Here is a 27,479-nt window from a genome sequence, read left to right as displayed (position 1 = left end):
TATAAGAGAATTTCCTTTCATATATATATATATATATATATATATATATATATATATATATATGCTTTATATTTCTATCAACATGGGGGGGGGGGGGGTTATAGAAATGTTTATTATTCGTTATTAATGAGTGAACTTTATGATAAATATACTGCTATGTATATTACATAATGTTTGTTTTTTAGATGATGAACAGTGCAGAAGAGCCGTGTATTGTCCTTATGTGAAAACTAGACAATGCACAGTAATAACGCCGATGAGCTGTGTCTGTGTACAGTAGCCCAAATCTGCCTTCTGTTCCAGGCGGCGTTGTGTCTTGTGCTGGATGGAGTTTGACTGCCCTCGTGTGTCCACCCTCGGGAACGGCAATTTCCCCAGAAGCGGTATTCTGGGTAAGAAATCTGACATGATATTACTATTAAGCTCTGTCTTCTTTTTTTAACCCGTTCAGGATGATTATCGTTGTAATGTAATAATGTATGATACATTACCTTAATCTTTGAAATTTCAACTAACATTAGAAATACATTTCTATTCTCATCGCTGCTCCTATGTAAATTAATGCGTTCCGTAGGTGGCCTCATCTATTTCACTGGAGAAGATCCACAAAGGCAAGGCAAATTTATTTGTATAGCACATTTTCAGCAACAGGGTAATTCAAAGTGCTTTACATAAAAGCAACACAAAGCAACATTTAAAAAGAAGACATTAAAAAGAGTTCATACACATTATATAAAATAAAAAAAAAAAAAGTAATAATAAAAACAAACAAATAAAAAACAGGTTAAAACAGATTAAAAAGGTTACAGTGCAGCATAAGATATTAATTAAAATACCTTGATGATTGATTTAAAAGCAGCAGCAAAAAGAAAATTCTTCAGTCTTGATTTAAAAGAACTGACAGTTTTGGCAGATCTGCAGTTTTCTGGGAGTTTGTTCCAGATATGTGGAGAATAAAAACTAAATGCTGCTTCTCCACATTTAGTTTTGACTCTGAGAACAGAAAGCAGACCTGTTCCAGATGACCTCAGAGGTCTGGATGGTTCATAAGGTACCAGTAGATCAGAAATATATATTGGACCCAAACCATTCAGTGCTTTATAAAACAGGGATATAGAATTCCAGAAAGACTCAACAACATGCACATAGTATTTTGTAATTGCCTGTATATACACCTCATAATGTGGTGTAAATACACTACACAATATTTATACACAAAGTTACACACATTATGATGCTATTTTTTCTAATCAGATATGTGTAATCCTTTTTGTATCTAATTTCTTGAAAAGTACACAAGTACTCATTTTCCAACATTATGTGGCAAGATACAATTAAAGCATATAACATACCGCATGCTTTAACAAACCCGTGATTAAACAAGCTTCAATAATGTGGATGTTAGATTCTGGTCTATGGAATTCGCATGACGAATCTTATGAATGACAGACAACAATTATATAGTTTAACAAACTCCATGAATATTTTTAATAAACATGCATGAATTTTAGTAAATGCAGACGAAGTTAAAAGCTGAAAAATGACATTCAATATTGTAACACACAAAATAGCCAGATATAGTTCCTATGTATTGCTAATCAAAGAAAAAAATTATTAGTCAGACATCAAACCCAATGGAATTCCCCGTATATTCAAGCTCATTAGAATTGTACTGTTTGGAGGCTGTCACGCGAGGGAGAGGAATGAGATTACAAAATTGAATCTGAACTGGACTAAGGCCCAATTCTTGCAGGACGCACTGGAGATCCCATGTAGCTCTGCTGTGAACAGACAGTGGATATATCTGAATATATGGCATTTCATTTCATTGTTATATACTTGTACTATATGATGCAGTCTGAACCAACAATTTCGGAATCAGTAAACTACAGACATTAGCTACACATTCCTGATCGCAAGAAAGTGAACCACAATTCACTCATAATTTGAAACCTCCAAATCAATCATCAATATTCACAAAAGGTTTGGAGCATGTATGCACTTTCAGTTATATGCATAGTGGAAAGGTTTTTGCTTTTCAAAGGGATATAAAAACTAATGAGTCAGTCAACAGTGTTACACAATGGCACATCTGTATGAATGAGAAAAGAAAAAGAACCACAGAAGTTGTAGATTTAAATTCTAACCTTCATCATAAACACTCAATGTGTTTCTTGACACTTTTCCTGCCTGGGGCATTTTTTAGGTAGCTGCCGATGGCCTCTCTGCAACCGGCAACAGTATATTCACGTCCATGTGCTTGTTCGGCAATATCTGTAACATAAATATCAACAAAAACATTCAGCCTTGGAATGCAATAACAGAGAAAATGTCCGTTTTCTGAAGGCAAGACTTTCTTCTCAAGAGTTTGCAAAGGAGGCATATACTGTCATGTACCGTAATTTCCAGACTATAAACCGCTACCTTTTTCACACGCTTTGAACACTGCGGCTTAAACAATGATGCGGCTAATTTATGGATTTTTATGGGCTAACGAGCTTCATGCCGCCAAAACATTTAGCCTTGTCACATCGGACCAATGAAATTACCGAACAGGTCACAGTGGACCAATGAAACTGTTCGAATTAAATCAAACACACTCACACTAAATTCTTCAGATCAGTCATTTGCGCTTCATGCACACACCCTCATCATGGAAAACACACGAAGAAATGCATTTGATGCAGCTTTCAAGTTAAAGGCGATCGATCTGGCTGTTGAAGAAGGAAATAGAGCTGCTGCATGTAAGCTTGGCACGCACTGTTCAGGAAAAAAGCATTTAAGGTACGTATTTAATTAAAAGTTTAAAAAATCTATTTGTGTAACATCTTTCTGTGTAAATATCTCGCGTTACAACGTGGACACCTGCGGCTTATAGACAAGTGCGGCCTATATATGTACAAAATTTTTTTTCTTTTTAAAGTTAGTGGGTGCGGCTTATATTCAGGTGCGCTCAATAGTCCGAAAATTACGGTATACATTTTTTATCCTTCATACTCACAGTGTACAAGGCCATACACTTCATCCTGATCAGTCAAAGCCAGCTTCCCACCTTTTGACGCTTTCAACGAAAACATACACCACAGACTGTTCTCCCCGATTCTTTGGAGAATGGAGCGAACTGTCTCTCCGATGCTGCTCCGCCTCATCGTCTTCAAGTAAGCACGCTACAAGAAATTCAAATAAAAAATCTCTGGAATACATGGTCCAACATAAGATACAATTCCATCATTTAGGATTGTATGACAATTTTGATATTATGATCAAAAACTTCAGTTCATGTAAACATATAGATTTATTATTCTGAGATTTATTATTATTGAGTCAAATTCCAGGTGAACATTAAAAAGTTTGACTTACAAAACAGTTGAAGTTTTTCGCTATTCTTCAGTTGTTGTTTATTGTTGTTATTGTTCAGTTGCAAACATACAGCTCTGTATCATCAGCATAACAGTGGAAGTTCATTCCATGTTTACGAATAATTTGACCTAGAGGTAGCATATACAAAGTAAAAAGCAGTGGGCCTCAAACAGAACCTTGTGGAACACCAAATTTAACCTCGGTATGCGTGGAGAAGTCTCCATTTACATCTACGAACTGAACTGATAACGATCGGTCTAATAAGACCTGAGGCAGGAGAGGACTGTTCCCTTAATGCCAACATTTTCTAATCTATCAAGGAGAATAGTGTGATCTATAGTATCAAAAGCTGCACTAAGGTCAAGTAACACAAGCAACGAGACACAACCCTGATCAGAGGTCAGTAGAAGGTCATTTACTACTTTAACTAACGCTCTCTCTGTGCTATGATGAGGTCTAAATCCTGACTGATACATTTCATGAATGTTGTTCCTATGTAAGTACGAGCATAACTTTGCTGTGTACAACCTTTTCTAAGACCTTGGAGATGAAGGGGAGATGTGATATTGGTCTATAGCTGGACAGTTGAGACGGGTCAGTCAGGTTTTTTAATCAGGGTTTTAATAACTGCTAGTTTAAGTGATTTAGGTACATAGCCAGTGCTAAGGGAAGAGTTGATTATATTTAAAAGTGGTTCAATTACTCCTGGACAAATCTTTTTAAGATACATGTAGGTACAGGATCTAGTAAGCAAGTTGATGAATTTGCTGAAGAGATTAATGAAGCTAGTTTGGTCTCTCTAAGGGGAGTAAAACATTCTAAACATTGATCCGATATTGCTATATTATCATCTACAGGGTGAGTTATAATACTGTCTGGTTTTAATTTAATAGCCTGAATTTCACATCTAATATTTTCAACTTTACCAATGAAAAATTTGATGAAATCTTCACTGCTATGTAATGATTGAGTGTTTCTCTCTGTAGTGATTTTATTCCTAGTAAATTTTGCTACTGTGTTGAATAGAAATCTAGAATTGTTTTTTTTATCTCCTATTAAGGTAGAGAAATAGATTTTTCTAGCCTCGCTAAGAGATTTTCTATATTTCAGTAGGCTCTCCTTCCATGCTGTTTGGAATATCACCAATTTGGTTTGATGCCATTTACGTTCTAATTGTCGAGTTGTCTGTTTTAAGGTTCGCGTTTGATCATTATACCAGGGTGCTAGCTTTTTCTCTCTAATTATTTTTCATTTGAGTGGAGCCACTCTATCTAGCGTGTAGCGGAGTGTTGACTCCAAGCTTTCAGTTGCCTGATCGAGTTCTGTGGGATCAGACGGTGATCCAAATATAATTGATGTCTCTGGGAGGTTATTTATGAAGCTCGGTGCAGTAGCTGATGTGAAAGTACGTTTTACACGGTAGCGGAGGTGGAAATATTATGATCAATATGTATTATGAACGAGATAAGATAATGGTCTGAGACAACTTCAGACTGTGGAAAAATTACAATATTTTCTATATTTAATCCGTATGTTAGTATGAGGTCAAGAGTGTGACCACCATTATGAGTAGGTCTGATTACGTTCTGATTAATCCCTACTGCATCTAAGATGGACACAACCGCTATTCTCAGAGGGTCTTCCAAGTTATCAAAATGAATATTGAAATCACAGACGATTAATGCTTTATCTACAGAAACAACCAGGTTTGAGATAAAGTTTGCAAATTCACTAAGAAATTCAGTATATGGCCCTGGGGGTCGGTAAATAATAATTAGTGGAATTTACTTATTTTTAGTGGCTACATAAGTTATGCTGGTATAAAGAATTTCAAAAGAATTAAATTTATGACTAGGTTTTTGTGTGACGCCTAGATTTTGACTATGGATGAGACCAACACCTCCTCCTCTACCAGTTGAACGAGGCTGATGTACATAACTGTATCCAGGAGGACTGGCTTCATTTAATGCTAGGTACTCGTTTGGTTTAATCCAAGTCTCCGTTAAACACATTAAATTACATCCCTGATCAGTAATGATTTCGTTAACAATAAGAGCCTTAGACGCAAGAGATCTAATGTTTAATAGTCCTAGCTTCAGATTAAAGGTGCTGGATGTGCATTCAGTATGATCTAATTTTAGGTTAATTAGGTTACTAAAACAAACATTCTGAAATTGTCTATGTATTTGTATAGCTCAGGGAACAGACACAGTCTCCATAGTATGTACTACAGGTGTTAAACTATTAATTGAACATTGCTTATGATGAACATTATTGTAGGAAGATGTGCTTACGGTAGGCAGTCACTTGGTTTGTAGTGTCTTGGAGATGTTGTCTGACAGCAGTTCCGCTCCGAAGCTGCTGGAGTGCAGGACATCAGGACGAAACAACCTAGGACGCTCCCAGAACAGATTCCAGTTATTAACAAACAGCAGATTCCTGTTAATTACACCAAGAAACTAACCAATCATTTAATGCTAGAAGTCTACTGAACTTTTCAGCTCCACATCTGTATGAGGGAAGAGGTCCAGAGACGATGATCTTCGCGGTGGGTGATCTGCCTCGTACCGTCTCGATCAGGCTGGCGAAGTCCCTCTTCAGAACCTCCGTCTGCCGAAGCCTGATGTTTGCCCCCGCATGCGGCACGACTGCTCCAATGCACTCGTCCTTCTTCAGGATTCCTGGTAGCTGCTCAGCGACATCAAGGACACAAGCAAAAGAAAAACTGTGTGTGCACCTTACCCTTTGTTGAAGCGACGCGGACATTTCGCACAATGTAGTTCCCAACGATTGCACAGGATCAATCTTATTTTGTTAAGAGCATTAATATTTTGTAGATTCAGCAAGGGGTATGTAAACTTCCGACCGCAACTGTGTACCCACCCAGCTACCAAGCACACACACACACAAATTCCACCATTTAAAAACAGCAAGGATTTTTTTAAAAACAATTTTTTATAAACAATTAAAAATAAACTACAGTAGGAACATTTTAACAAATACCACAAAAACACCACAGTTAAAACACTACATACCTTCCTTTTGCAAAAGACTTCTCTTGCACTCACACTCTTGATCTGATGCCAGCTGGAGCCACCTCTTCATGGTCCTCTCGACCTCCATCTCTGCAGCGTTAGCCGTAAAGAGGTTTCTATGAACTTTGGAATAAAGCAATACATATCATACAGTCATTATGAATCTTAAGCATTAACTATGCTTATACCATGGTCACTGTGAATACTGGATTCTGATTGGCTGGAAGGTGTGCATTATAACCGTTTATTGCACAGGGAGTTCCCGTCAGATTGATCACCGTAATCATTTCTATATCAATGCGCAGCCTACATGCACACACACGCAGACACTTGAGCATACAGAGACATTCATATGAACAGACACATCTTGCCAGCGCTTTCTGCAACTCTAACAATAAAAATAGCTTTGCTGGTGAAAAGCTACATGATATTTCTCAGCAACGAGGTGGTACCATCACTGTTTCTGAAGTAATTCAACTCTTAGTTTTACTACACTACTGCTGCGCAACACTGACTGCTGAGAGGCACCTATGATGCACGTAATTCATACACGCTTGATCTCTCTCTCTCCTTCTCTCTCTCTCTGATAGATATCTGTCAATTCATTCAAATAAATGCAATCTCATCACACTACTTTATCTCTGTGTCTGATTTATAATGGGCAAAATTCCAGATCTAACGACCTAACTAATAGAAATTAACGATCATTTTAAACTTCTAATCAAAGTTTGCACTTCTAAACCAATGACAGCTTTAACATTATTAATTGTGGAAAGACCATGGTATAGGCGGGGTAATCCATGGCTAGGTGTGCATTAAACGATTTGAACGAGTGGATCATTTCCTCCACATCATGCACTAAAATCGTTTAATGCACATCTAGCCGTGGATTACCCCTTACATATCAACTGAGAGAGACAGCTAATTCTGTATGTAAACAGATATACTTCCCAATCACGACCTCTCCGAGTTGGAGAGCGGACAGTGAAGTCTTTCTATTGATTCCCCTCCAATTGAGGTTCTTTTCCAGGGAGTTAGTAATCACCAATATGCACCAAGTGCAGTTGAGCACATCCGCCCTGTCAATAAGCTCCAACCAGTTTACCTGAAACTGAGGATTCTTAAAACAATAATATAATATAAAATAATATAATATATAAAATTAATAAGCATGTATTGCCTCGTCAAAAGTGTCAGTGCTTCTCACTACTTCTGCAGTTACCCTGCCCTGTGTGTTTTCCATGTTTTCCTCCTCTACCAAAGATTAGGTCATAACTGTTCCCTCATATCAAAGTGGTGTTCAATGTTTGTGCTTTGAGTACGAGTGTGTCACCTTGAGAAAACAGAAATGCTCTCAGTAGCTGTGTAATTGTGCAAGCAGTTGTTAACAAAAAAAAGAGAAAAAATTCTCACCAGATTTTGCTTGTAATCTGGGCTCTGTTGCATCCTTTGCTCCAGACTACACAGTTGAGGAAGGTCTTGCAGGGGCAGTAAATCTTCATCAATATCCAAAGGCTGCACCTGGACCTCCTGTAGTTGAAGCAATCTCAGTGGTTTGTTGGTCCAGCACCATCTCTAATTTAGTTAACACCTCCCTCAGCATGGCTATGGTAAAGAAGTTAACAATATTTACAAATGATACACACTACAAAACTGTACAACTCCATCCTCAGTCTTATTCCTAACCTACACAATTCCAGTAAGATGGCTGAGTGGAAATCATGGTTAATTAATACCTACAAAAGAAAGTCAATCAGAAAGCAGAAGAATACGCTCACATGGCATATCGTCCACTCTTTCCAGACTCTGTGAAAGAGTCTAAAATATTGACTATATTGCCAAATTCTACAATGTTTCATGAAAAATACAACTTTGAATATGCTCTCAAAGCATGAGGGAATAGCAATAGCGATGTGCTGAACAAATATCTGCATGTTTTACACCTTGGTGGTCTTTACCCAGACACTTCCACGTCTGACTGGAGGTCTGGCCAGGTCCTGCCCTCTTTATCGCTGTCTTTAAAATACAGTTGCATTTAAACATTATTCAATCCCTTCAGGATCACTCAAAGAGACAAAAAATTAGTATATTGCTAGACTAAGGCTAAGAATTGCACATAAGAAATACAGTGTTGAGCCGAACAACAGGTCTGTTATACTGCCAAGTGGACAATATAATCTAATAACAGGACACAGCATGCTGCAAACTGTGTGGGTTTTCTGACACAACATATTAAAAAAGTTAAATAAAAAGTAGTAAAACAGGAAAGGGGAGGAATAAACTAGGAGTTTATCTTATTTGTAGAGCAATTAAAAAAGCTTTATAAAAAAAAAGTGTCGAGCTGCCTCTTAAGCTAAATTAGCTAGCCGGCTAGCTAGCTGCTAGTACGCCATCTGATGTTCTCGTCACAATCACACATACCATTGAAAAGATTTTTAAAAAACATTTTCTCCATGACATTTTAAATATCAAACAACATTGTAGACTGAAATTACTCAATTAAATTACTTACCTTCTTCAGCTGAAATGATTCCTCTTGAAAACGAAGAATGACTGCAGCCTCGAGTATCCTAACTGATTTAACCGTCAAAAGTGTTTTCCAGGCGGCTGAGCTCCTTAATTTTAGCTGTGGCCCGTCTGTGACTTAACGAACTCGAAAAAGCAGATACACACCGCTACACAGAGTATGGACCTGCCGCAAGTACACCTGCTTTCAGCTGAGATTGGCCCACATAGCAAAAACCGTCTGTCAACGAGAAGTGGTGTGAACGGTCAGCAGGGCTCTGGGCAATTACCTTTTCACCGATACCGGCATTGAGCTGACAGTGGCGCATTTCTACCAGAATCGGCCCAAATGTGCTTGCTATCTGGGAACTGTTCATCGCCCGATGTAACGGCCGAATGTTCCAAAAAAGTCTAAGCTTTTTACCAAATAAATGTAAAGTAACAATTTCATCAATGATAACTCTTCAACGCCCAGGGAAAAAATCAGCGATGATCAGCCTGGAGCTGGCCAGAGTCTGTGCGACATGACGCTCCCTCCCCGGGCTATGTCTGAGTGCTTTCCCCGCTGCACGGAGCGCCGTCCATATAATTTTGGACACTTAAAAATATTCGCTTAAAAATTCTCTTCGAAACTATTATGATATATTATATATGTGGCAATGTAGCTCAGTTAGTTAGTGTGTGGTGGTAAGAACGCCAAGGTCGCTGGTTAGAATCTCAGGGCTGATTACATTTTTGCATCTTCTAGAACTCAATTAAAAATCTTCTATTGTAGCACTACTTGCAGTGTTCTCTGCTTGATATATTGCTTTGCTTGTATTTTCTCATTTGTAAGTCTGGTGAAGGATACGGGAATGAGCACAGACGCGGCCAAATAAAAAAATAAAGGAAAAAATATATAATAATAATAAAAAATTTAAAAATAAAAACATGGATTCCATGCTGCAGCAACTAATGGAGGCCAGCCTCCAGCAGCTGACGATAACATCTGCAGCAGCCGATAAGCGAGCAGAAACGTACAGGTTCCACGTGAACCTGTTGAAGAGGTGAAAAATGCTCCTCACACTACTGCCACCTGGGTGCTGAACAGACAGTCATTTCAGCACCACTGTTGTCGACTGCAGCAGAGCATGAGGTGGGGAAATAGAGCACAAATTGCGGCAGATAAACACTGCAACTCCTCACCCTCTCAGAGAAGACTGGAGAGGATAAAAGGGCATCACAACCTCAGCAGCTTGAGCAGCTTTTGTCTACGTGTCTATGCTGATCAATTCGGTTCTATGTCTTGCAGATGACGATGATGACAGCAATTCTCTCCCCCCCACTACCTACGCTTCCTTCGCACTCTGCTACCGACCTACACCACTCTGCCTGGCCCATAGCAACCACACTCCTCTCTAACACCTCCCTCACAGACTGCTGCCCCAGGGCAGAGTGTCCCATGACCCTTCTGCATTCCCATGCTACAAAATAAAAGCTCTCTTAACCAGTCTCACTCTGTCTGTGTTCCACCTGCCGCTGCTGCTACACTATAAAACATTCAACCTTTCGTTCTTGAGATGTCACACTAAACAAGAATCTCATGCAAAAGCAAGGACACACAGAAGCATGGAATGATGGCAAAACCGTAGCTAGCCAAAAAAAAACAATAAAGGGCCTTGAGTTCCTAAACATGAAACTGCTGTGACCTCTTATATTTTTGGATCAATTCCAAATACTAATCGAGTCATCTGCTGGTTACAACAACTATATAGTCTATAGAATTCCTACAAACATTCAACCACTGGTTGAGATATTGCATTAATGAGAACCTCAGATGGATGGACAGACTTAGTGGTGGAGGAATAAAAAATAAATAAAAGGTCTGCATAAATACTAAACTCAGACACACTTATCTAACGTTATGGTGTGTAGTAATGACCAACTAGTGTTATCTACTTAGTAAATCTGAGAAAGTTATGTTTTAATAACTTTACTGTCCCATAGTTCTTCATTTTAAACACTTTTCTTGTTGATACTTACAAACGAGTAACCATTTCCTTCAGACTACTCACCTTTCACGACTTCTTTTTGCCTGCCTTCTTCATTTGTAGACGCGTTTAAAAAATGTACATGTTCATGATATATCTATGCAACTCTACAAGTATCGGCACCCTATCTGCCTCTCTTTCTTTTTTAAAACTAGTTAGTAATATTCATTGCCATATCATAAGTAATTAGAAAAAATTAGTCTATGGTGTCATCTGGTGACAAATTGAGCATGCTTTAGCTACTTTCCCTAAAAAGAGTTGTGAAAGCTGGTTGACATGCTGTAGCGCAGTAAGGGAGTGATGGCTGCATGGACAGGAGTTGTGAACAGTGCTCACCCTACACTCGGGACAGCTGACTGAGGGGACAGAGTTGGAGTCCTGAGGACACTCCAGAGAGCAGAGACACTCCACACAGAAGAGCACATGGGGCAGCCTCCCCACAACCTCACCCTCTGTAAACAGCAATAAAACCACCAAAAAACATCAAGTTCACTTATTTATGAAGCTAAACATCACATAGGGAAATTTCCCCCACTGCTCTTCTTAACATTTCACATGGCTAACATTTGCTCTGTGGAATTTGGTTATTTATCATTTTTAAGAAACCACGCTGCAAAAAAAAAAAAAAGAAAGAAAAGAAAATTAAGCTTTAATGCAAGACGTTAGCTAGCTAGCCAACTAAACTCAAGCTAACTCGAAGGCCATGTTTATCAATTAAGTCTCACTGTTTAACTTTAAAACGCTCACATTGAGGATGTAGTCTGCTAATTGTCAAAGGTTCACTAGCTAATTAGGTTAATTAGGTGTGTTCTGAACCCACATTGCATTCAGCGCATTCAGCAGTGTGTAACCAAGATGCGTCCGGAAAATACTTGTATAAGTAAACACAGAGAATTTGTTTAAAACATTTTTTTACCAGACAACGTGTACGGTAAGCCACAATTATTACATGCCACTGTAGCGTCCATTATGATGCTTTTTCACCGCGCACTTCACTTCCTTCAATGATGGAAAGCACTGGCTCTTTTAAGTGAACCGAATCCTTTGGCTTAGCTCTTCAATATGAGTCGATTCCTTCGGCTTCCGTACGGATCACTGCCATTTTTCTGAATCAGATCCAGAATCAGTTTTATTGGTCAAGTATGCTCGCACACTCAAGCAGGGATATGTATCATGCTATATAATTTAGCTAACAAACTGTCACCAAAGTAGCCGTGATGTGAAAACATGTAAACAGATGGGGGGGGGGGTAAAATAAATGAATAGATTTAAAGTGCATTACATTTATTCACTTAGCGGATGCTTTTATCTAAAGCGACTAACAAATGAGAAAAATACAAGCAAAGCGATATATATCTAGCAGAGAACAATACAAGTAGTACCAGTAGTAACAAGTAAGAACTGTTCAACTGAGTTAGATATTTTATTTATTTCATTCCTACAAAAACTAAATTCTAAGACTGAAAATTCGTTTTTTTAAAAAAGGAGGGAGATATTTGAAAGATTAGGCTTTTAAAAACATCAGCAAATTTACATATAATTAGCTGCTTTCATTCAATTCAATTTATTTTGTAATTACTAAAAAAAAGATATCACAATACCAGGTGGATGGTGGCTTAGTGGTTAGCACGTTCGCCTCACTCCAGGGTCGGGGGCTCGATTCCCACTGAGGCCCTGTGTGTGCGGAGTTTTCATGTTCTCCCCGTGCTGTGGGGGTTTCCTCCGGGTACTCCGGTTTCCTCCCCCAGTCCAAAGACATGCATGGTAGGCTGATTGGCATGTCTAAAAGTGTCCGTAGTGTATGAATGGGTGTGCGAGTGTGTATGTGATTGTGCCGTAATGGATTGGCCTGTCCAGGATATACTTGTGCCCGATGCTCCCTGGGATAGGCGCCAGGTTCCCCATGACCCTGAAGGATAAGTAGTATTGAAGATGGATGGATGGATGGATGGATGGATATCACCTTACCTACAACATCATAGAAAAGTGTATTGTGACCTAATTTATCGCAATATCTATAACCAATTTATGGTTGTTGTTGTTTTGTTGTGTTTACATAGTTAATATTAACTAGCCTAGATAAACACAACAAAACAACAATAACAACAATAAATTGGAGTTGTTCCTTGTAATATATGACTTATATGTAAAGAATGAAATTGCTAAATGCAAAAAATATGTATAATAAATAATTGTAATCGTTTATACAATAACTGATATGTATATCACAGGTCACAGTGACACTGTATTGAAGATTAAGAATACTCTTTAAGGGCCATGAATGAAGGCCTCTGGAAAGAAACCGTTCTTGTGCCTGGTGTATTGGAAGTTCAAATAAAGTGTGTCCAAGCCGTGTCCAGAAAATATTATGGTCTGGGATGTATTGCCTTCATTGCTTAACTAGTCTCATGTTCAGTGAGAACACATTAAAAAGACCAAATCAGCAGCTGATTTTTTCATATGCATGTGAGGAAACCATGTCCTGCGCTGTGGTTATCTTCTTTAAACATCATTGTAGCCAAGCCTTCATATTCCTACACCTGAGTTTACAAAAAAAAACAAAAAACACATTATATCATGGTAACTATAACACCAGTCGCATACAAACTAGTAAATTATGTGCCCTTTGTGCTTGTGCTGTTGGATCTTCGATACGAAGGTAAGAAGGTACTGACTTCATATACTGGATAGATAGTGTGGAAACTGAACTGTCACACAGCTGTACAGATTCTACAGAAATACTTTTCATTAGACCTCACTAGTCTTAAGGAATGAATCTCACAAGTTTCTTCTAGTGCACTAAGTAGTACTCTACATACAAAGCCAAGCTTTTCTATAGACTCTAAAGAGATGTGACTTGATAATGAGACCTCTCTGTGCTGATGATTATGATAAAGTCCAAGATAATGATGTGTGCTTTGTATTTAAAAAATGACACAGGAAAATTAGTGTCCATGTCTTTTATCAATAATAATAATAATAATAATAATAATAATAATAATAATAATAATTGCAAGCATAGTGAAATGCAATGGTATTATTCTACCCAACCATTTGTCACTATATTTTTACTTTACTATATCCTGGCCTGAGTTTACTTTTGATTAAAGGAGTGCTATGCAGCAGTGAGAACAGTGTCGAGAAGCACCTGGAGATGGGGAAGAAGCTCCTGGCTGCCGGACAGCTGGCCGACGCACTTTCCCATTTCCACGCAGCTGTTGGTGAGTCGGTGAGCTTTTCTCATAAAGTCACCAGCAATCATTTCTTTATTTCTGCAAAAACAATATTCTGTCTGAATCTTAACCGACCACTTTCTGACATCCGTGTGTAGACGGTGACCCGAAAAAATACTTGGCCTACTACAGAAGAGCCACCGTCTACCTGGCCACGGACAAGTCTAAATCCGCTTTACCGGATCTAAGCAAAGTCATCGAGTGTCATGATTTCCCCTTGAAGCAGCGTGCTCTAAGCGCGAATGCGCGAGCACCTGCTTTTCCGTTGTTGACAGTAGTGACATCTGGACACGTGTGTTTTGTTTATGTTTCTGTCATGTCTCCTCCCTGTTCTGTCATTGGCTGGGATTTCACGTGTGCCTGTATTGCCCTCAGCAAGTTTAGAGGCTTATCAGTTTAGACGCTGATCATGTCCACATATATACCGCGCGGCTCCCAGCACACAACGCGGAAGATTATCGTAGAGTTAGATTGGTTCGTGTGGTAATAGTCACGGTCCATGTTTAGAGTTAGTTCACGCTGGATTATCCGCTCCCAGTTCCTCGTCATAGTTCATGTTTCTCGTTTAGTTTATCGACCCTGTTTTCCGTGACACGACCTTGATTCATGTTTAACCCTGTGTATGCCTGTTTGCCGATCGCCTGACCTTCGCCTGTTTTGGATCACGTTTTGGATTTGTCTGCCTGTCTCTCTTTTAAAATAAACAACTGTTCATACTGCAATTGCATCCGTCTTATCTCCGCTCCGTCACGATACGTGACATCGAGTTAAACCTGATTTCACATCGGTGAGTTTTACTCCATGATAAGACATGAAAAGAAGATTGACGTGCATCATGTTGAAAAGAGTTGGTGGTAACAGGTGATTTGTCACAGGCAAGACTTCAGAGAGGGAGCCTACTGTAACTCTTTGACTTGTCATTAAAGGAAAATTAAGTCATTAAAGGAAAATTAAGTCATTAAAGGAAAAATCCACCATGAACAACTTGCATATTGATCTTTATAATTAACAGGTGGCATCCAGGATTCATTTTGTAGTGAAAATTTTGAGTTTACTTTTTTAGTTTAGACTTCTTTCATTGACCTGTTGGTCATTTTTCACTTTGGTTTCTTCTATTGCCCACAATCAAGTTTGACAACATGCTAATATTGGTGACAGTAAAATTGCTATCTGTAGATTTCCCCCTGAGCTCCCTCCCCATAAAGAGTCTAGTTTCTAATCATCCCTAATCAAGCACAGCTTCATACGAGTCTTTATTAGCTGAATTAACTGCCGTAGACGGCCTAGACTAAATTAGAGCTGGGACTGATCCCCTGAATCAGAGTTCATCACATCTATGCAGCCATTAAGGACTTTGAAAGTGCTAAGGAGTACAGCGAGAATGACTGTCACCTACCCTTTGGCTTCTTAGGTTGATATTGAAGTGTGTCATGTTTTAATGTGTTCTAAACAGCTGGGCTTGTGTGACCACTAGGATAGCCCAGAAGAAGCTCATTAAAGCCTACAGGAAGTTCTCACAGCAGTGACACCCAGACAACGTCCAGGATCCTGAAGAGAAGAACAAGGCTGAGAAGAAGTTCATAGACATCCCACAGGCCAAGGAAGTGCTCACTGAGCCAGGTAAACCCTCAATCAGTTTTGTCTGCTAATATAAAAATACCAAGCTAAGCCGTTTTTTGATGTTGGTTTTTGTGTCCCATGCTTGAATAGATTTACATAGATGAGGAATACAGTATATAAGTATGTAAGTACAGCTGCAGATAAAGAAGGATGAATCAGATTGGAATTCAGATCAAATTAACAGAAATTATGGTTGTGACTTGGTGATTAGTGGGGATGTTGAACACAGTCTGTGATATGTTTTTGATTTTTTGCTAATACAGATCTGCCAAAATAACTAACAGTCAAAGAGAAATAAACATGCATTTTGTTGGAAAGGACGGATCGGAACCATGCTTGCAGCATAAACGGTTAATTGTATTGGTTGAACTGATATTTAACTGTAATCTGCAGAAATATTATGATATCATATATAGGGAAATTAGCCAGCGGTGGGTGGAGACAGACACACGGGAGGCCGTCGTAACGTTAACAAATGAGATTTATTTTTATTTTTATTTATAACGTTCTGGAGTGTGTGTATGTGTGTGTGTGTGTGGGCGTGACAGCGTGTGGTGAGAGGTCAGTGTATTGCGGGGTTGCCAGAGTCGCTCCGGGGCTTTCCGGTGAAACAAGGGCTCTTCTCAGACGTCAGGCAACGCCGCGTTTGTAGTCAGGGACCGGAGAATTCGCTCGGGTCCGGGTCGTCTGAAAGAAAACATACAGTACCAACAATACTGATAACTGGCAGTAATCCAGGCACACTTCATGTGAGAGAATTCTCTCCTTTCGAGCGGAAAAGCGGCCTTTTATACTCTCCCTTCGTCTGCTGGATGGTGGAATTTTCACGTGCGGCGCGCCATTCATCACCAGAGGGTGTGTCTGCGGCTCCGCCCACCTCCACGTGCTTTCCGACTGTCCAAAACATTGAAGCGGGGCTGTCTCTTCAGCGCCAGCGCGGCAGTCGCGGGAGGAGCGATTTTAGTTCCTTGTGCGCCGGCTGTCGGTCTGTCGCGACACATACAGTATAAGCTTACTTTATACAGTTATTACAAAATTAACATAAGTGTATGTCAGGCCTGCATGTATTGTTAGTATTTTTAGAACAATTATGAACTCTAATTGTAAGCACTTGCATAAGCATATTAACATTTTGTGCTGAATCTTGAAAATATGTAAAACATTTAGACCATGTGATACTGCATGCACCATGTGATATTGCCTCACACCTCAAGGGTTAGGGGTTCGATTCTCGCCTCTGCCCTGTGTGCACAGAGTTTGCATGTTCTCCTCGTGCTTTGGGGGTTTCCTCTGGATACTCCGGGTCCCCCCGCCCAGTCCAGAGAAATGTGTTGTAACCTGATTGGCATCTCTAAATTGTCCGTAGTGTGTGAATGGGGGTGTGTGTGTGCAATTGCGCACTGCGTTGGTTTGGCATCCCAGCCCAGACTCTAGGCTCCCCGCCACCCTGTGTAGGATAAGGGGTACAGACAATGGACGGCTGGCTGATTCTGACCTTAATAAAATATATATAGGGTGAGGGTTTAATGTCATCATGATTTAAATTGCAACATTACCTTTTTTCAACCCAGCGTCAAAAACGACTCGTTAAATGATTCATTCTAAAAGATTCACTCTAAAGTCCTCCTTTCAGAGAGCATACGCTGTTCTGATTGGTCAGGTGTCCCAGTCTGTTGTGATTGGTCTACCGCTGTCAGCGTGTCGAAAAGGAAACGCCCACTACCATAACGAGTTTCAGCTCAGTCTGTTCCCGAGCAGCCGATGAAGACCAGATCCAGGGATTTTTATTACAAACCTATGTAGGTTAGTACAGGAAGTAAGTCTGGAATTACTAACGACTCGTTTCAGCTCTTGAGAATCGGTTCCTTCTTTTGTGGGTTAATAAACCCGTTTGTCGTTCGCTTTGATTTTTGAAACTTTTAAATATAATAGGTGCACTTTAAAATAAAAAAAGAATCAGGACTTATAAAAAGGTACATCTTACATACTGTACAAACCATATATTCAGCAGAAACTTTTTGTTTCAAAGTAACTGACAGGTGATGAACGTTTAGCACATAGTTGGAGGGATATTAGTGATTATGGATCTTCGGGCACCAAACAGGATTTGAACTCGCAGTCGTTCAGGCCACATGCTTGGTCAAACTGCAGATTTGCAGTGTCAGTGTTGTGAAGACTATTGTTACTTGTAACTGGTACTCAGCTGTTGTCAGAAACACTAGACTGGCTCATGCTGGAGTCAAAATTGAAAGAGTAAAGGCTCACAGGGACAAAACCGTTTAACGTCCTTTTAACTGCACGGATATTTAATCTAAAAGTTACCAGGCAACTTGACAACATTCTGCAAGGCAACCCAGTTTGAGGAAGGGCATTACTGTTTGCTCAAACCTTTTGTAGCGTTGAACTACATCATAATGGCTAAACTGTAAGGAGAAGTGCAGAGAAGCAGAGCTCTAGCACATTTAATTGATGTCACGTCATGCAGAGCTGATGGAATAGTAACTCTGACATTTGAATGTTTCCCGCTCATGTTCACAAAGCTCCAGCCCAGGATCTATGGTTGCCCATAGAGTGTCTCTAAAATGATTGACAGGAGGCACATCCAAACACAAACAAGCTTTCCAGACCAGAAGTCTTTTTTTAAACAGGTTTTCTAAGTGACTTGATGCACTTTTGCTAAGGCCACAACTTAATCCATTATTTTTATCATGTTTTACATATCTCCAAGGTTATTTGTACAAGTGAAAAATAAATAAATAAATAAAATTATTGCACCTTTTAAAGGAAGATGAACAATGCGCTCATTTTTTTTACTTTACAGTCCCCACAAAACAACTTTGAGAGCTGTGATTTGATTCTGTATGACGACGTATTTCTTTTTGAAACAGGAAATAAGAGTGGTGGCATGTTGAAGTGTTACACAACAGCTAACAGTGTTTGGGATACGCCCAGCTCTGAAGAACATTGATGCTAATGAGCTGCTACTGTTGAGCAAGACCCGCTTCAAGACCCACACATTCCTACACATTCTAGAGAGCATTTAATTGGACAAACACAAGTTTGGTGCATGCTGAAGCATTAAAATTGTATAATTTTTCCCCAGAAGTGACTTTTTAATTTTTTTTTAACTATGGTATTGGAGGCCATAACAGATACAAAAACATCTCGAAACACCAGTTTTGATTTCAGGAGCAGCAATTTAAAGACTTTACCAGAACAATCCAGAAAATATATGAAAGATAAAAATATGATGATTGTATAGCCAAAATCAAAAAAGAATGCAAACAAGTATAAAATTAAATTCATTTGATCTGAAATGTGAACAGAACTTCCATCCAAGCCCTAAAACTAGATAAAGAGAACCCAATTAAACAAATGCATTATAGTTTTCACATTTATTCACTGAGCACAATTACCCAACATTAAACACCTTTGCTGAAAAAAGTATGTAAACTTTTGATTTCAGTAACCGGTGTGAGACGTTCGAGCAGCAATAACTTGAAGCAAACATTTCCGATGACTCACTCAATCCTGCACAATGGGTTTGAGGAATTTTGGCTCACTCCTCCTGCTTCAACTCAATGATGCTGGCAGACTTCTTTGCACGAACTGCTCTTTTTAGGTCCTCCACAACATTTCTATTGGGTTAAGGTCTGACTTGGCCATTCCAAAATGTTCAATTTCTTCTGCTTTAACCATTTCTCTGTAGACGTACTTGTGTGCTTAAGGTTGTTGTCTCTGCTGCAAGGCCCACTTACAGTTAAGCTTGAGTTCACAGACAGATACCCTGACATTCTCCTGGTACAATCTAGGATTCATAGGTCCATCAATAATGGCAAGCTGGTTCGGACCCAAAGGAGCCCCAAACCATAATGCTGCCACCCCCATGCTTCACGGTTGGGATGAAGTTCTTATGTTGGGATGCTATTTTCGGTTTGTATCGAACAATGATTTTCAATTAAAGCAAGAAGTTCTATTCTGGACTCATCTGTCCACAGAACATTCTTCCAGTAGGCTCCTGGCATTTCCACATGGTTGTGAGCAAACTTCAGACAGGCAGCAGTGTTCTTTTATGGAAAGTAGTGGCCTGTAGGTTCTCAGATGTTACCCTGGGGTCCTATATGACTTACTGTGATATTATTCACCACACCCTTGGAGTGATCTTTTTTGCTGGACGCCCAGTCCTTGGGAGAGTAACAGTGGTGCTGAATTTCCTGCATCTGTATGTCATTTACCTCACAGTGGATTGGTGGAAGCCAAACTCTTTAGAAATGGCTCTGTAATCCTTTCCAAGCCGGTGAGCATTGACAACTCTCTTTTTCTGAGGTCCTCAGGAATGTCCTTTGATCGAGGCAAGGCACACTTCCATAAACCTGTGAGGTGAAGACCAGACTTTGAAGGTGAAGACCCAAGTTAATGTCCTTGAAACATGGGCGGGCCTAATTGCCATTCCCTTGATTGAAACGCCTGACTTCAATCAGCCCCATTTAAATGAACTCGTACTCCTAGACTTCACATTCCTTCTCCTACAAAGATATTTAACGCTGGATCATTTTTGCTTAATAAATAACTAAAAACTACTGTTTTTTTTTTTGCATCTGTTGTTACCCGGGTTCTCTTTTACCTAGTTTAAGGACTTAGATGAAGATCTGATCAGGTTTCAGGTCAAATGTATGGAGAAATACAGAAAACTGTAAACGTTAAACTTTCTAGCCGCACAGTAGCTGTAGATCAAATGAGTCATATTTGCTTGCAGTCGCTCACGTTTTTGTGGTAGGAAATCGTGTTATTGACACGGAGCTGTCGATGCATGTATGTTTAGACAGGCATGGGCAAACTACGGCCTGAGGGCCATATACGGCCCGTTGGGATTTTTAATCCGGCTTTAATCCGAACTTGTCCAAATTATATGATTAAACCTCAGTGTGGTGTATTACTCTCTACTTCACTTTTTCGCTTTGCCCTTTGAGCCCTTCTGTAAAAATGAGTGGACCAAAGAAAAGAAAAGTGGACAGTGAGTGCCGAGTGTTTAATAAGGAGTGGACAACAAAATATTTTTCCACTGAAGTCCGATCAACGGTCGTATGCCTGATATGCCAAGAAACTGTTGTGGTTTTCAAAGAATACAATATCAGCCGTCACTTTGCCACGAAGCATGCTAACTATGCTAGCAAGCAGTCAACGCAAGAACGGGCGGCTACGGCTCAGAGGTTGATGGATAATTTACAGACTCAGCAAAAAAATTTTCACCGACAAGCTGCGATTCAGGAGTCAAGTACCAAGGAAAGTGTTTTGCTGGCATTCAAATTAGCAAAGGCTAGCAAGCCTTTCTCCGAAGGCGAGTTTTTGAAAGAATGCATGGTAGAGACAGCAGGTCTCCTGTGTCCGGAGAGCAAAGGCAATTTTGAAAAAATCAGTTCATCACACAGGACTGTGACTCGCCGTGTGGAACTAATTGACGAAGATATCACCAGCGAATTAAATAAAAAGGCGGAGTCTTTTAAGTTATATTCACGAGCACTGGATGAAAGTAACGACATAAAAGACACTGCTCAGCTCCTAATTTTATCTGAGGGATTAACGACAGTTTTGAGATAACGGAGGAGTTTTTGACCATGGAGTCCCTGAAAGGAAAAACACGGGGAGAGGACTTGTATAACCAGGTGTCTGCTGTCATCGAGAGAATGAAGATACCTTGGAGTAAACTTGCCAATGTCACTACGGATGGATCGCCAAATTTAACTGGAAAAAACATTGGGGTGTTGAAAAGAATCCAGGACAAAGTGAAGGAGGAAAACCCTGACTAGGGTGTTATTTTCCTTCACTGCATCATTCATCAGGAATCTCTGTGTAAGTCTATATTGCAGCTTAATCATGTCGTGAATCCAGTCGTAAAACTTGTTAACTTTATACGAGCAAGGGGACTTCAGCATCGTCAGTTTCTTACGTTCCTGGAGGAAACTGATGCGGATCACCAGGACTCCTCTACCACTCTCTGGTCCGCTGGTTAAGTTTGGGCAAAGTGTTTCAACGAGTGTGGGAGCTCAAAGAGGAAATTATCGCATTTTTGGAGTTAATGGGGAAATCCGACAAATTTCCTGAGCTAAGCGACAATAACTGGCTTTGTGACTTTGTGTTTGCTGTGGACATATTTTCACACACGAACGAGCTGAACATCAAGCTACAGGGGAAAGATCAGTTTGTGCACGACATGTACACAAATGTTAGAGCCTTCAAATCCAAGCTGACTTTATTCTCCAGTCAAATTTCAAACAAATCTCTCTCTCTCATTCCCCCACACTAGCCATGCAGAAAGAGGCGTCCCGAAACGTGAAGAAATACAGATCACTGGGCGACCTGCACAGAGAATTCTGCCGTCGGCTCAGCTGGTGTCCTGTCCCTTGTCACAAGACCCTGAAACAGCACCACAGGAGCTGCAATTGGAACTGAGCGATCTTCAGTCTGACTCCGTCTTAAAGGAGAAGTTCAACTCTCTTAAACTGAATGACTTTTATGCTTCACTTAATGAGACGTTTCCAATGGTTTGGCTCGACCTATGTATGTGAGCAGACATTCAGCGTCATGAACATCAACAAAGCCCCTCACAGATCCAGGTTAACTGACCAACACCTCGGATCTATCCTGAGAATTGCCACAACAAAACTAACTCCAGAGTTTGATGCACTGGCAAAAAAGGGAGATCAACAACAATGTCCCTACTGAAACTGGACGAGAGTTTCTCTATTGTGTTCTCAAATTAATGCATTTGGAAAACAACTGGTACAATGAGCCTTACATATTCATGCTTTGCTACCTGTTAAAGGCCAAATCCTTTCATGTAATGGCTTTTCCATGTCATTTATATTATTTCACACAAACACTCCATCCGTCTGTTCCTGGCCCGGCCCCTCTGTCAAATTTTAGAACCCATCGTGGCCTGCGAGTGTCCTGAATAAAATCAGCCTTTTAGCCTAGGTCAAAAACTTCAGAGACAGAGAGTTTAGTAGATGTCAAAAAGGAAATAAACTTTATTGAAAATCAATAAAGTGTGACAGTCTGCAGAGTGTCTGAATTATGCATACACAAACATGTCTTTATATACCCATCTCTACAGCATAGTCTCTGTAGGTGGGGTTTTGCCTTTCCTCGTTGAAATAGACCAATCTTCTTTTGCCACAATTAAATATTCATGTCTATGTGTTATCTTAAATTTGTGGAACATGCACAGTTAGTTGTTTTTCTTGAACAGGTTTCATGAGGACAAGGTTTCTTTTACAAAAAAAGGTTTCACACAGGCTTGTGTGTCTTGACCTTGACTCCCTTCTAAGGCCTCAATGAGCATCTGTCTGTCTCTATCGGTTGTCCCCGCTGATATCTATCTCCTTTCCCGAGGCCCTCTCCTAACTCCCTAATTTGTATCTGCCTCAAAGTTATTTACTCACGCGAATTTACTCATGCGAATATCTACAGCCAATTTTTATTGCTGTGGAGACAGGGGACAGCTAATACAGAAGAACAATTGTTGTACACTGAAACACAGAGTTCGTTCAACTTAAATCCACTCAGAATAGAACCTGATCAAACATTGTTCTATGGATTTAGATTATGCTTCTAACTGTTGATTATACATATAGATTATGTTTTTTTTAACTAATATTGATTATACGATAGTGCTCAAGTAATAATTCTAAATGTTGGTTACATATTGAATTCACTTCATTAACATATCCAGATGTCAGTTACACATATTGTTTGCACTTCATAGATATTTTCCATACACTCAAGTGGCAGTTTTTTGTCTTGTGGTGTGAGTAACTTCAGCTAGACCCAGTGAAATGCACAATAGCTACAGTCCTGGAGTTCTTACAATAACGTTTCTCAGCGGGGTGGGCTCCTTCTACAATCAGGGTTTATGTGGCCACCATTTTGGCCAGTCATGCCCCTGTTGATGGAGCCTCTGTGGGGCAACTTCGAGGTTTATGCGTTGTGTCAGGTGGCTGAGGCCGATCTGCAGGCCGTGCATACCTTCCTGGGACCTTTCTGTGGTCCTGGAAGGTCTGTCAGGTGCCCCATTTGAGCTCTTAGAGTGGATCTACTGTCTCAAGCCGGAGGGCTGATTTATCACCGTTGGCCAGAACTATGGAAACTGTGCGTCTGACCCTGAGGGGCCCCAGCTCATAGATTCTATTCTCACAACTGAGATTGTAGAGACCATGTTAAATGCTAGAGCACCATCCACAAGGAAATTGTATGCACTCAAGTGGCAGCTTTTTGTCTTGTAGGCTAGACTGATAAAAAAATGCTTTGTTTTGACAACAGAAACCCTTATACAATTTGGTAATGGTTTTAATGGGAATTGCATTGGTTTTAATGGAATCTGTAATGGTCCCTTAGGACCTCTAATGGTAATTTGTTGCCGTTTATTGGTGGCATGTTATGTCTAGGGGGTACCATTACATTTTAATTATTAAGTACTTATTTAATTCATTAATATCTACATGTTCTAGACAGCTATTTGTGATACCTTGTATGTGAACCCTTGTGTGTTGTGTTTTACTCAGTCAGTGAAGTGATGGTTGTTTGACCTGACTCTGTGTGTGTGTGTGTGTGTGTGTGTGTGTGTGTGTGTGTGTGTGTGTGTGTAGCTGTTATTAGCAGGTGCAGTGCGTATAGCAGTTAATGGTATAGCAGATAAGGTTGAATGTAGTAAGAGCTTGATGGTGGTGTGCTGCAGTGACGACTGGGACCGTACGGCTCAGCTCACCTCTCTGGCCATGCTGATGCTGGACTCGCACTACCACACACTCAGGGCCTTCCAGGTACTGATCGAGAAGGAGTGGATCAGCTTCAGACACAAGCTGGCCTCGGTGCGTATGAGCAGTGAGGGCGTGGTTGTGTGTGGGCGTGTGAACGCATGTATATTTAACCCCATCTCTCTCTCTCTCTCTGTTTCTCAGTGTGTCTGCCTTGGAGATGAAAATCACGCCAACTCGGAACGATCCCCTCTCTTTGTGCAGTTCATCGACTGTGTGTGGCAGATGAGACCGGTCAGCTACTGATGCTTTACACCACAACACTGTTGAATTCTCCAATCTGATTGGTCAGAAGGCGTTGGCGACATTTCTGTAACAGCAAGATTCTGATTCCAGCTGCAAGGGAAATTACAGCTTTATAGTGATGTGCTCGTTCTCGTTTCTATAGTAACAGCTCATTGACTGGGTCTAGTATGGCGTACGCAAAACATAGTCTAAGCTTAATCGTAAACATATTATAAACATGTTACTTAAAGAAAAAGACGTATGATCATTGTGATCTAGTTAAGATTTATAAGTTATCTATTTATGGAAGTTTTATGGTAGTAGTCTCCAGTGTCACGGCAGAGAGGACACTGCACTTTCCAGTTTCTCAGTAACATTGCAAGTCTTTTTCATTTCAAGAGTTAGGGGGGGAGAAAGAGAGGTTTGTGAGGGAACTATTGTTTTATTTTAATGTTCTAAAGTAAGAGATCATAATGAGTACTAACTCTCTTTTCCAGGACCTTCCACAGGGCTTCAAATGGCGACTAAAATGGTTGCTATGCGACCAACTTTTTAATTTTGCGACCATGTTTTTTCTGCTAGTCGCCAGTGGCAACCATTACCCACAAACAAAATTAAAAAACGAATTAAATAGAAATGACTATACGTCTTGTTGTGTTAGGCTACTGAACTCACATCCCCTCTTGCGCATGCGTGTACCTGCCCTAGCGCCTGCACTCCTGTATGGTTTCCATAGATGAACAGAAACAGATTTAACATCACGTTTATCGGGTTAAAAAGTTGGAAGTGAACTTTATTAAAGGTGTTTAATTTAGTTTGATGTGGTTTAGTTCATTGGAATTTGACTGTATCTGTTATATGTAGGCTAGCTAACTGCGTAGTTAACTAACGTTAGCCAGCTGAGAAGAAAAATATCAGACTTTTTCCTCATTCCCTGCCTGTCCAAACCCTGCCTCCTCTACATCAGATGCCGACGATGTTGAGACCAACTCGACCAGTGAAAGTTCTCAAGTGACATTTGAGTCATCCCAGCCCGTTTCAATCGGTGTGCAATCTTTTACAGATGATGACAGCCAAGCGCAGCGAGTTGAGTCTTCTCCCGTCTCTGCAGCTCTCATCCCGACAAGACAGTTTAAATCAGCTTGGCTACAAGAGTTCGCCTGGTTACGTTATGACAAAGGGGAAATGTACTGCACCTTTTGTGCTAAAGCAGGACAAGATATTGCTGGTAAAACAGAGTTCATTACCAGTTCGAGTCATTTTAAAAAAGAAACCGTGAAGAAGCATGCAGCCAGTTAAAAACATAAGCACGCCAGGGATTGTGTCATTGCTAGGTCTGCCCCTCGTGCCACCCCAATCGTGAAAGCAGTGCAACGTGCTAGTGATAAAGTCACTGAAAAAGAGATGAGGGAATTGAAAATAAAATTCAATGTAGCCTACATGACTCTGAGCCTGAATAAGCAGGAAATGAATAAAAAAAGTGAAAAAAAAGAAACAAATGACTGCACATTTAAGTATTTACGGTAATTTTTTTACACTCTTTTTCAGTGTATAATGGCTGACCCTGTGCTCTGACCCCAACTTCCTAACAACCTGGGATATGCAAAGAAAAGAATTTCACTGTGCTGTAATGTATATGTGATCAATAAAGACTCATTATTATTATTATTATTATTATTATTATTATTATTATTATTATTATTATTATTATTATTATATAACGTACTGAACATTGCACATATTGTGTATGTAAAGAATACATTGTGTAAACTATGGGAGGCAGAGTAAACAAAGGCAGACAGTACAGAAGGGAAAGAAAAGGCAGTGTGAGGTAGCCATTTAACAATGATATCATCATATGTCATATGACATCACTATTTCGGCTCCTGAAAATTAGAAAATTTGATTTGGCACATAAATATTTTGGGTTTAGGAACCAATGGCTCCAAGATCTTTTTTTGCCTGGAGCCCTGGAATATGTTTAATAAAATAAATAAATTAAATTTTTTAATGGGATCCAGAGAGGAAAGGAGATCTACTAAACCTCAAACAACAATGATGACCAAACCCTGAAAGGAGTAAGTACAATCCTTTTCTACGTAAAGTCTACAATGAGTATGCACACTGAAAACAAAGAAGAGAAAAGGATATATACAACTTTGCAAAGAAAGTTTTCCTGTTCTCCTGTTGGGATGTTCTTCCTCCATTTTATTCCAGTAGCTCACCCAGACCTCAAAATTGCAGTCCTGTGAAGAAAGACAAGGCGTATTTTATGCACATGTTCCAAGATGTCCATCAAAGGAATGATTCCTTAATTCATCCACCAGATGGCATCACTTCTACATTTTTCCCTATACGTACACAGGTATGTGTTTTGTTTCTGATTTGGCGTTGTGTTGATTGAATAATTTCCTTGACTGTTTCTCCTTTTTGAATTCTATTTCATGTTAAAGGATTTTCTGCCCCTATTCATTCTTCCCCTTTGCACAGGCTATTCCATCTTTCTTCCTTTTTAAAGTGAACTTACTTTAACAATATGTCTGTAGTATTGCACAACAGATTTTAAGTCTTGGCTGACTCTGTACCGATAAGGGAACCTGCAAATGTAAGTGAAAACCAAATTCAAGGTCTCTCAAATCAAAAACTGCTGTAGATTTA

The 27,479-nt window shown here is 39.8% G+C and overlaps 1 protein-coding gene and 1 long non-coding RNA gene across 23 annotated transcripts; one reads left to right on the top strand and one right to left on the bottom strand.

The window, feature by feature from the left end:
• Nucleotides 1-604: 604 nt before the first annotated feature.
• On the bottom strand, nucleotides 605-12,671 carry LOC128630460 (uncharacterized). Of its 13 annotated transcripts, none has more exons than XR_008394824.1 (11): nucleotides 12,532-12,655; nucleotides 11,847-12,036; nucleotides 11,267-11,382; nucleotides 8,908-9,141; nucleotides 7,809-8,000; nucleotides 6,396-6,518; nucleotides 5,655-6,048; nucleotides 3,361-3,488; nucleotides 3,002-3,167; nucleotides 2,148-2,274; nucleotides 605-1,781 (listed from the first exon to the last, which is right to left on the bottom strand). It is a non-coding gene; the product is annotated as an uncharacterized LOC128630460 (long non-coding RNA). The 13 variants fall into 13 exon arrangements; XR_008394829.1 differs by lacking the exon at nucleotides 12,532-12,655 and adding an exon at nucleotides 8,337-8,411 and having other exon boundaries at nucleotides 11,847-12,034; XR_008394831.1 differs by lacking the exon at nucleotides 11,847-12,036 and having other exon boundaries at nucleotides 12,532-12,630.
• On the top strand, nucleotides 11,771-26,487 carry LOC108261680 (myotubularin). Of its 10 annotated transcripts, XR_008394821.1 has the most exons (7): nucleotides 11,771-11,861; nucleotides 14,041-14,151; nucleotides 14,262-14,950; nucleotides 15,617-15,783; nucleotides 24,429-24,650; nucleotides 24,741-24,830; nucleotides 26,370-26,487. XR_008394821.1 is itself a non-coding variant. In XM_053678967.1 (6 exons), the coding sequence occupies exons 4-6, from the start codon at nucleotides 24,501-24,503 to the stop codon at nucleotides 26,394-26,396; spliced, it is 267 nt and encodes an 88-aa protein (XP_053534942.1). In that variant the 5' UTR covers nucleotides 11,771-11,861; nucleotides 14,041-14,151; nucleotides 15,638-15,783; nucleotides 24,429-24,500; the 3' UTR covers nucleotides 26,397-26,487. The 10 variants fall into 10 exon arrangements, 8 of the variants coding, with proteins under 8 accessions (XP_053534942.1, XP_053534945.1, XP_053534944.1 ...); XR_008394822.1 differs by lacking the exon at nucleotides 26,370-26,487 and having other exon boundaries at nucleotides 15,638-15,783; nucleotides 24,741-26,362; XM_053678967.1 differs by lacking the exon at nucleotides 14,262-14,950 and having other exon boundaries at nucleotides 15,638-15,783.
• Nucleotides 26,488-27,479: the final 992 nt, after the last annotated feature.

Source organism: Ictalurus punctatus, unplaced genomic scaffold (assembly GCF_001660625.3).
Source record: "Ictalurus punctatus breed USDA103 unplaced genomic scaffold, Coco_2.0 Super-Scaffold_100056, whole genome shotgun sequence".
Taxonomy (NCBI): domain Eukaryota; kingdom Metazoa; phylum Chordata; class Actinopteri; order Siluriformes; family Ictaluridae; genus Ictalurus; species Ictalurus punctatus.
Note: the sequence above shows the minus strand (reverse complement) of the source record. Positions and strands in the feature narration are given on the sequence as shown.

What these genes read in the sequence shown, in the direction of transcription:
- LOC108261680 (XM_053678972.1), top strand. Translation starts at nt 24,501, where the DNA reads ATGGTGGTGTGCTGCAGTGACGACTGGGACCGTACGGCTCAGCTCACC. An exon ending in TCAGACACAAGCTGGCCTCG is followed by an intron (nt 24,651 to 24,740) that starts GTGCGTATGAGC and finishes TCTGTTTCTCAG; the next exon opens with TGTGTCTGCCTTGGAGATGA. An exon ending in GTGTGTGGCAGATGAGACCG is followed by an intron (nt 24,831 to 26,369) that starts GTCAGCTACTGA and finishes ACTCTTTTTCAG; the next exon opens with TGTATAATGGCTGACCCTGT.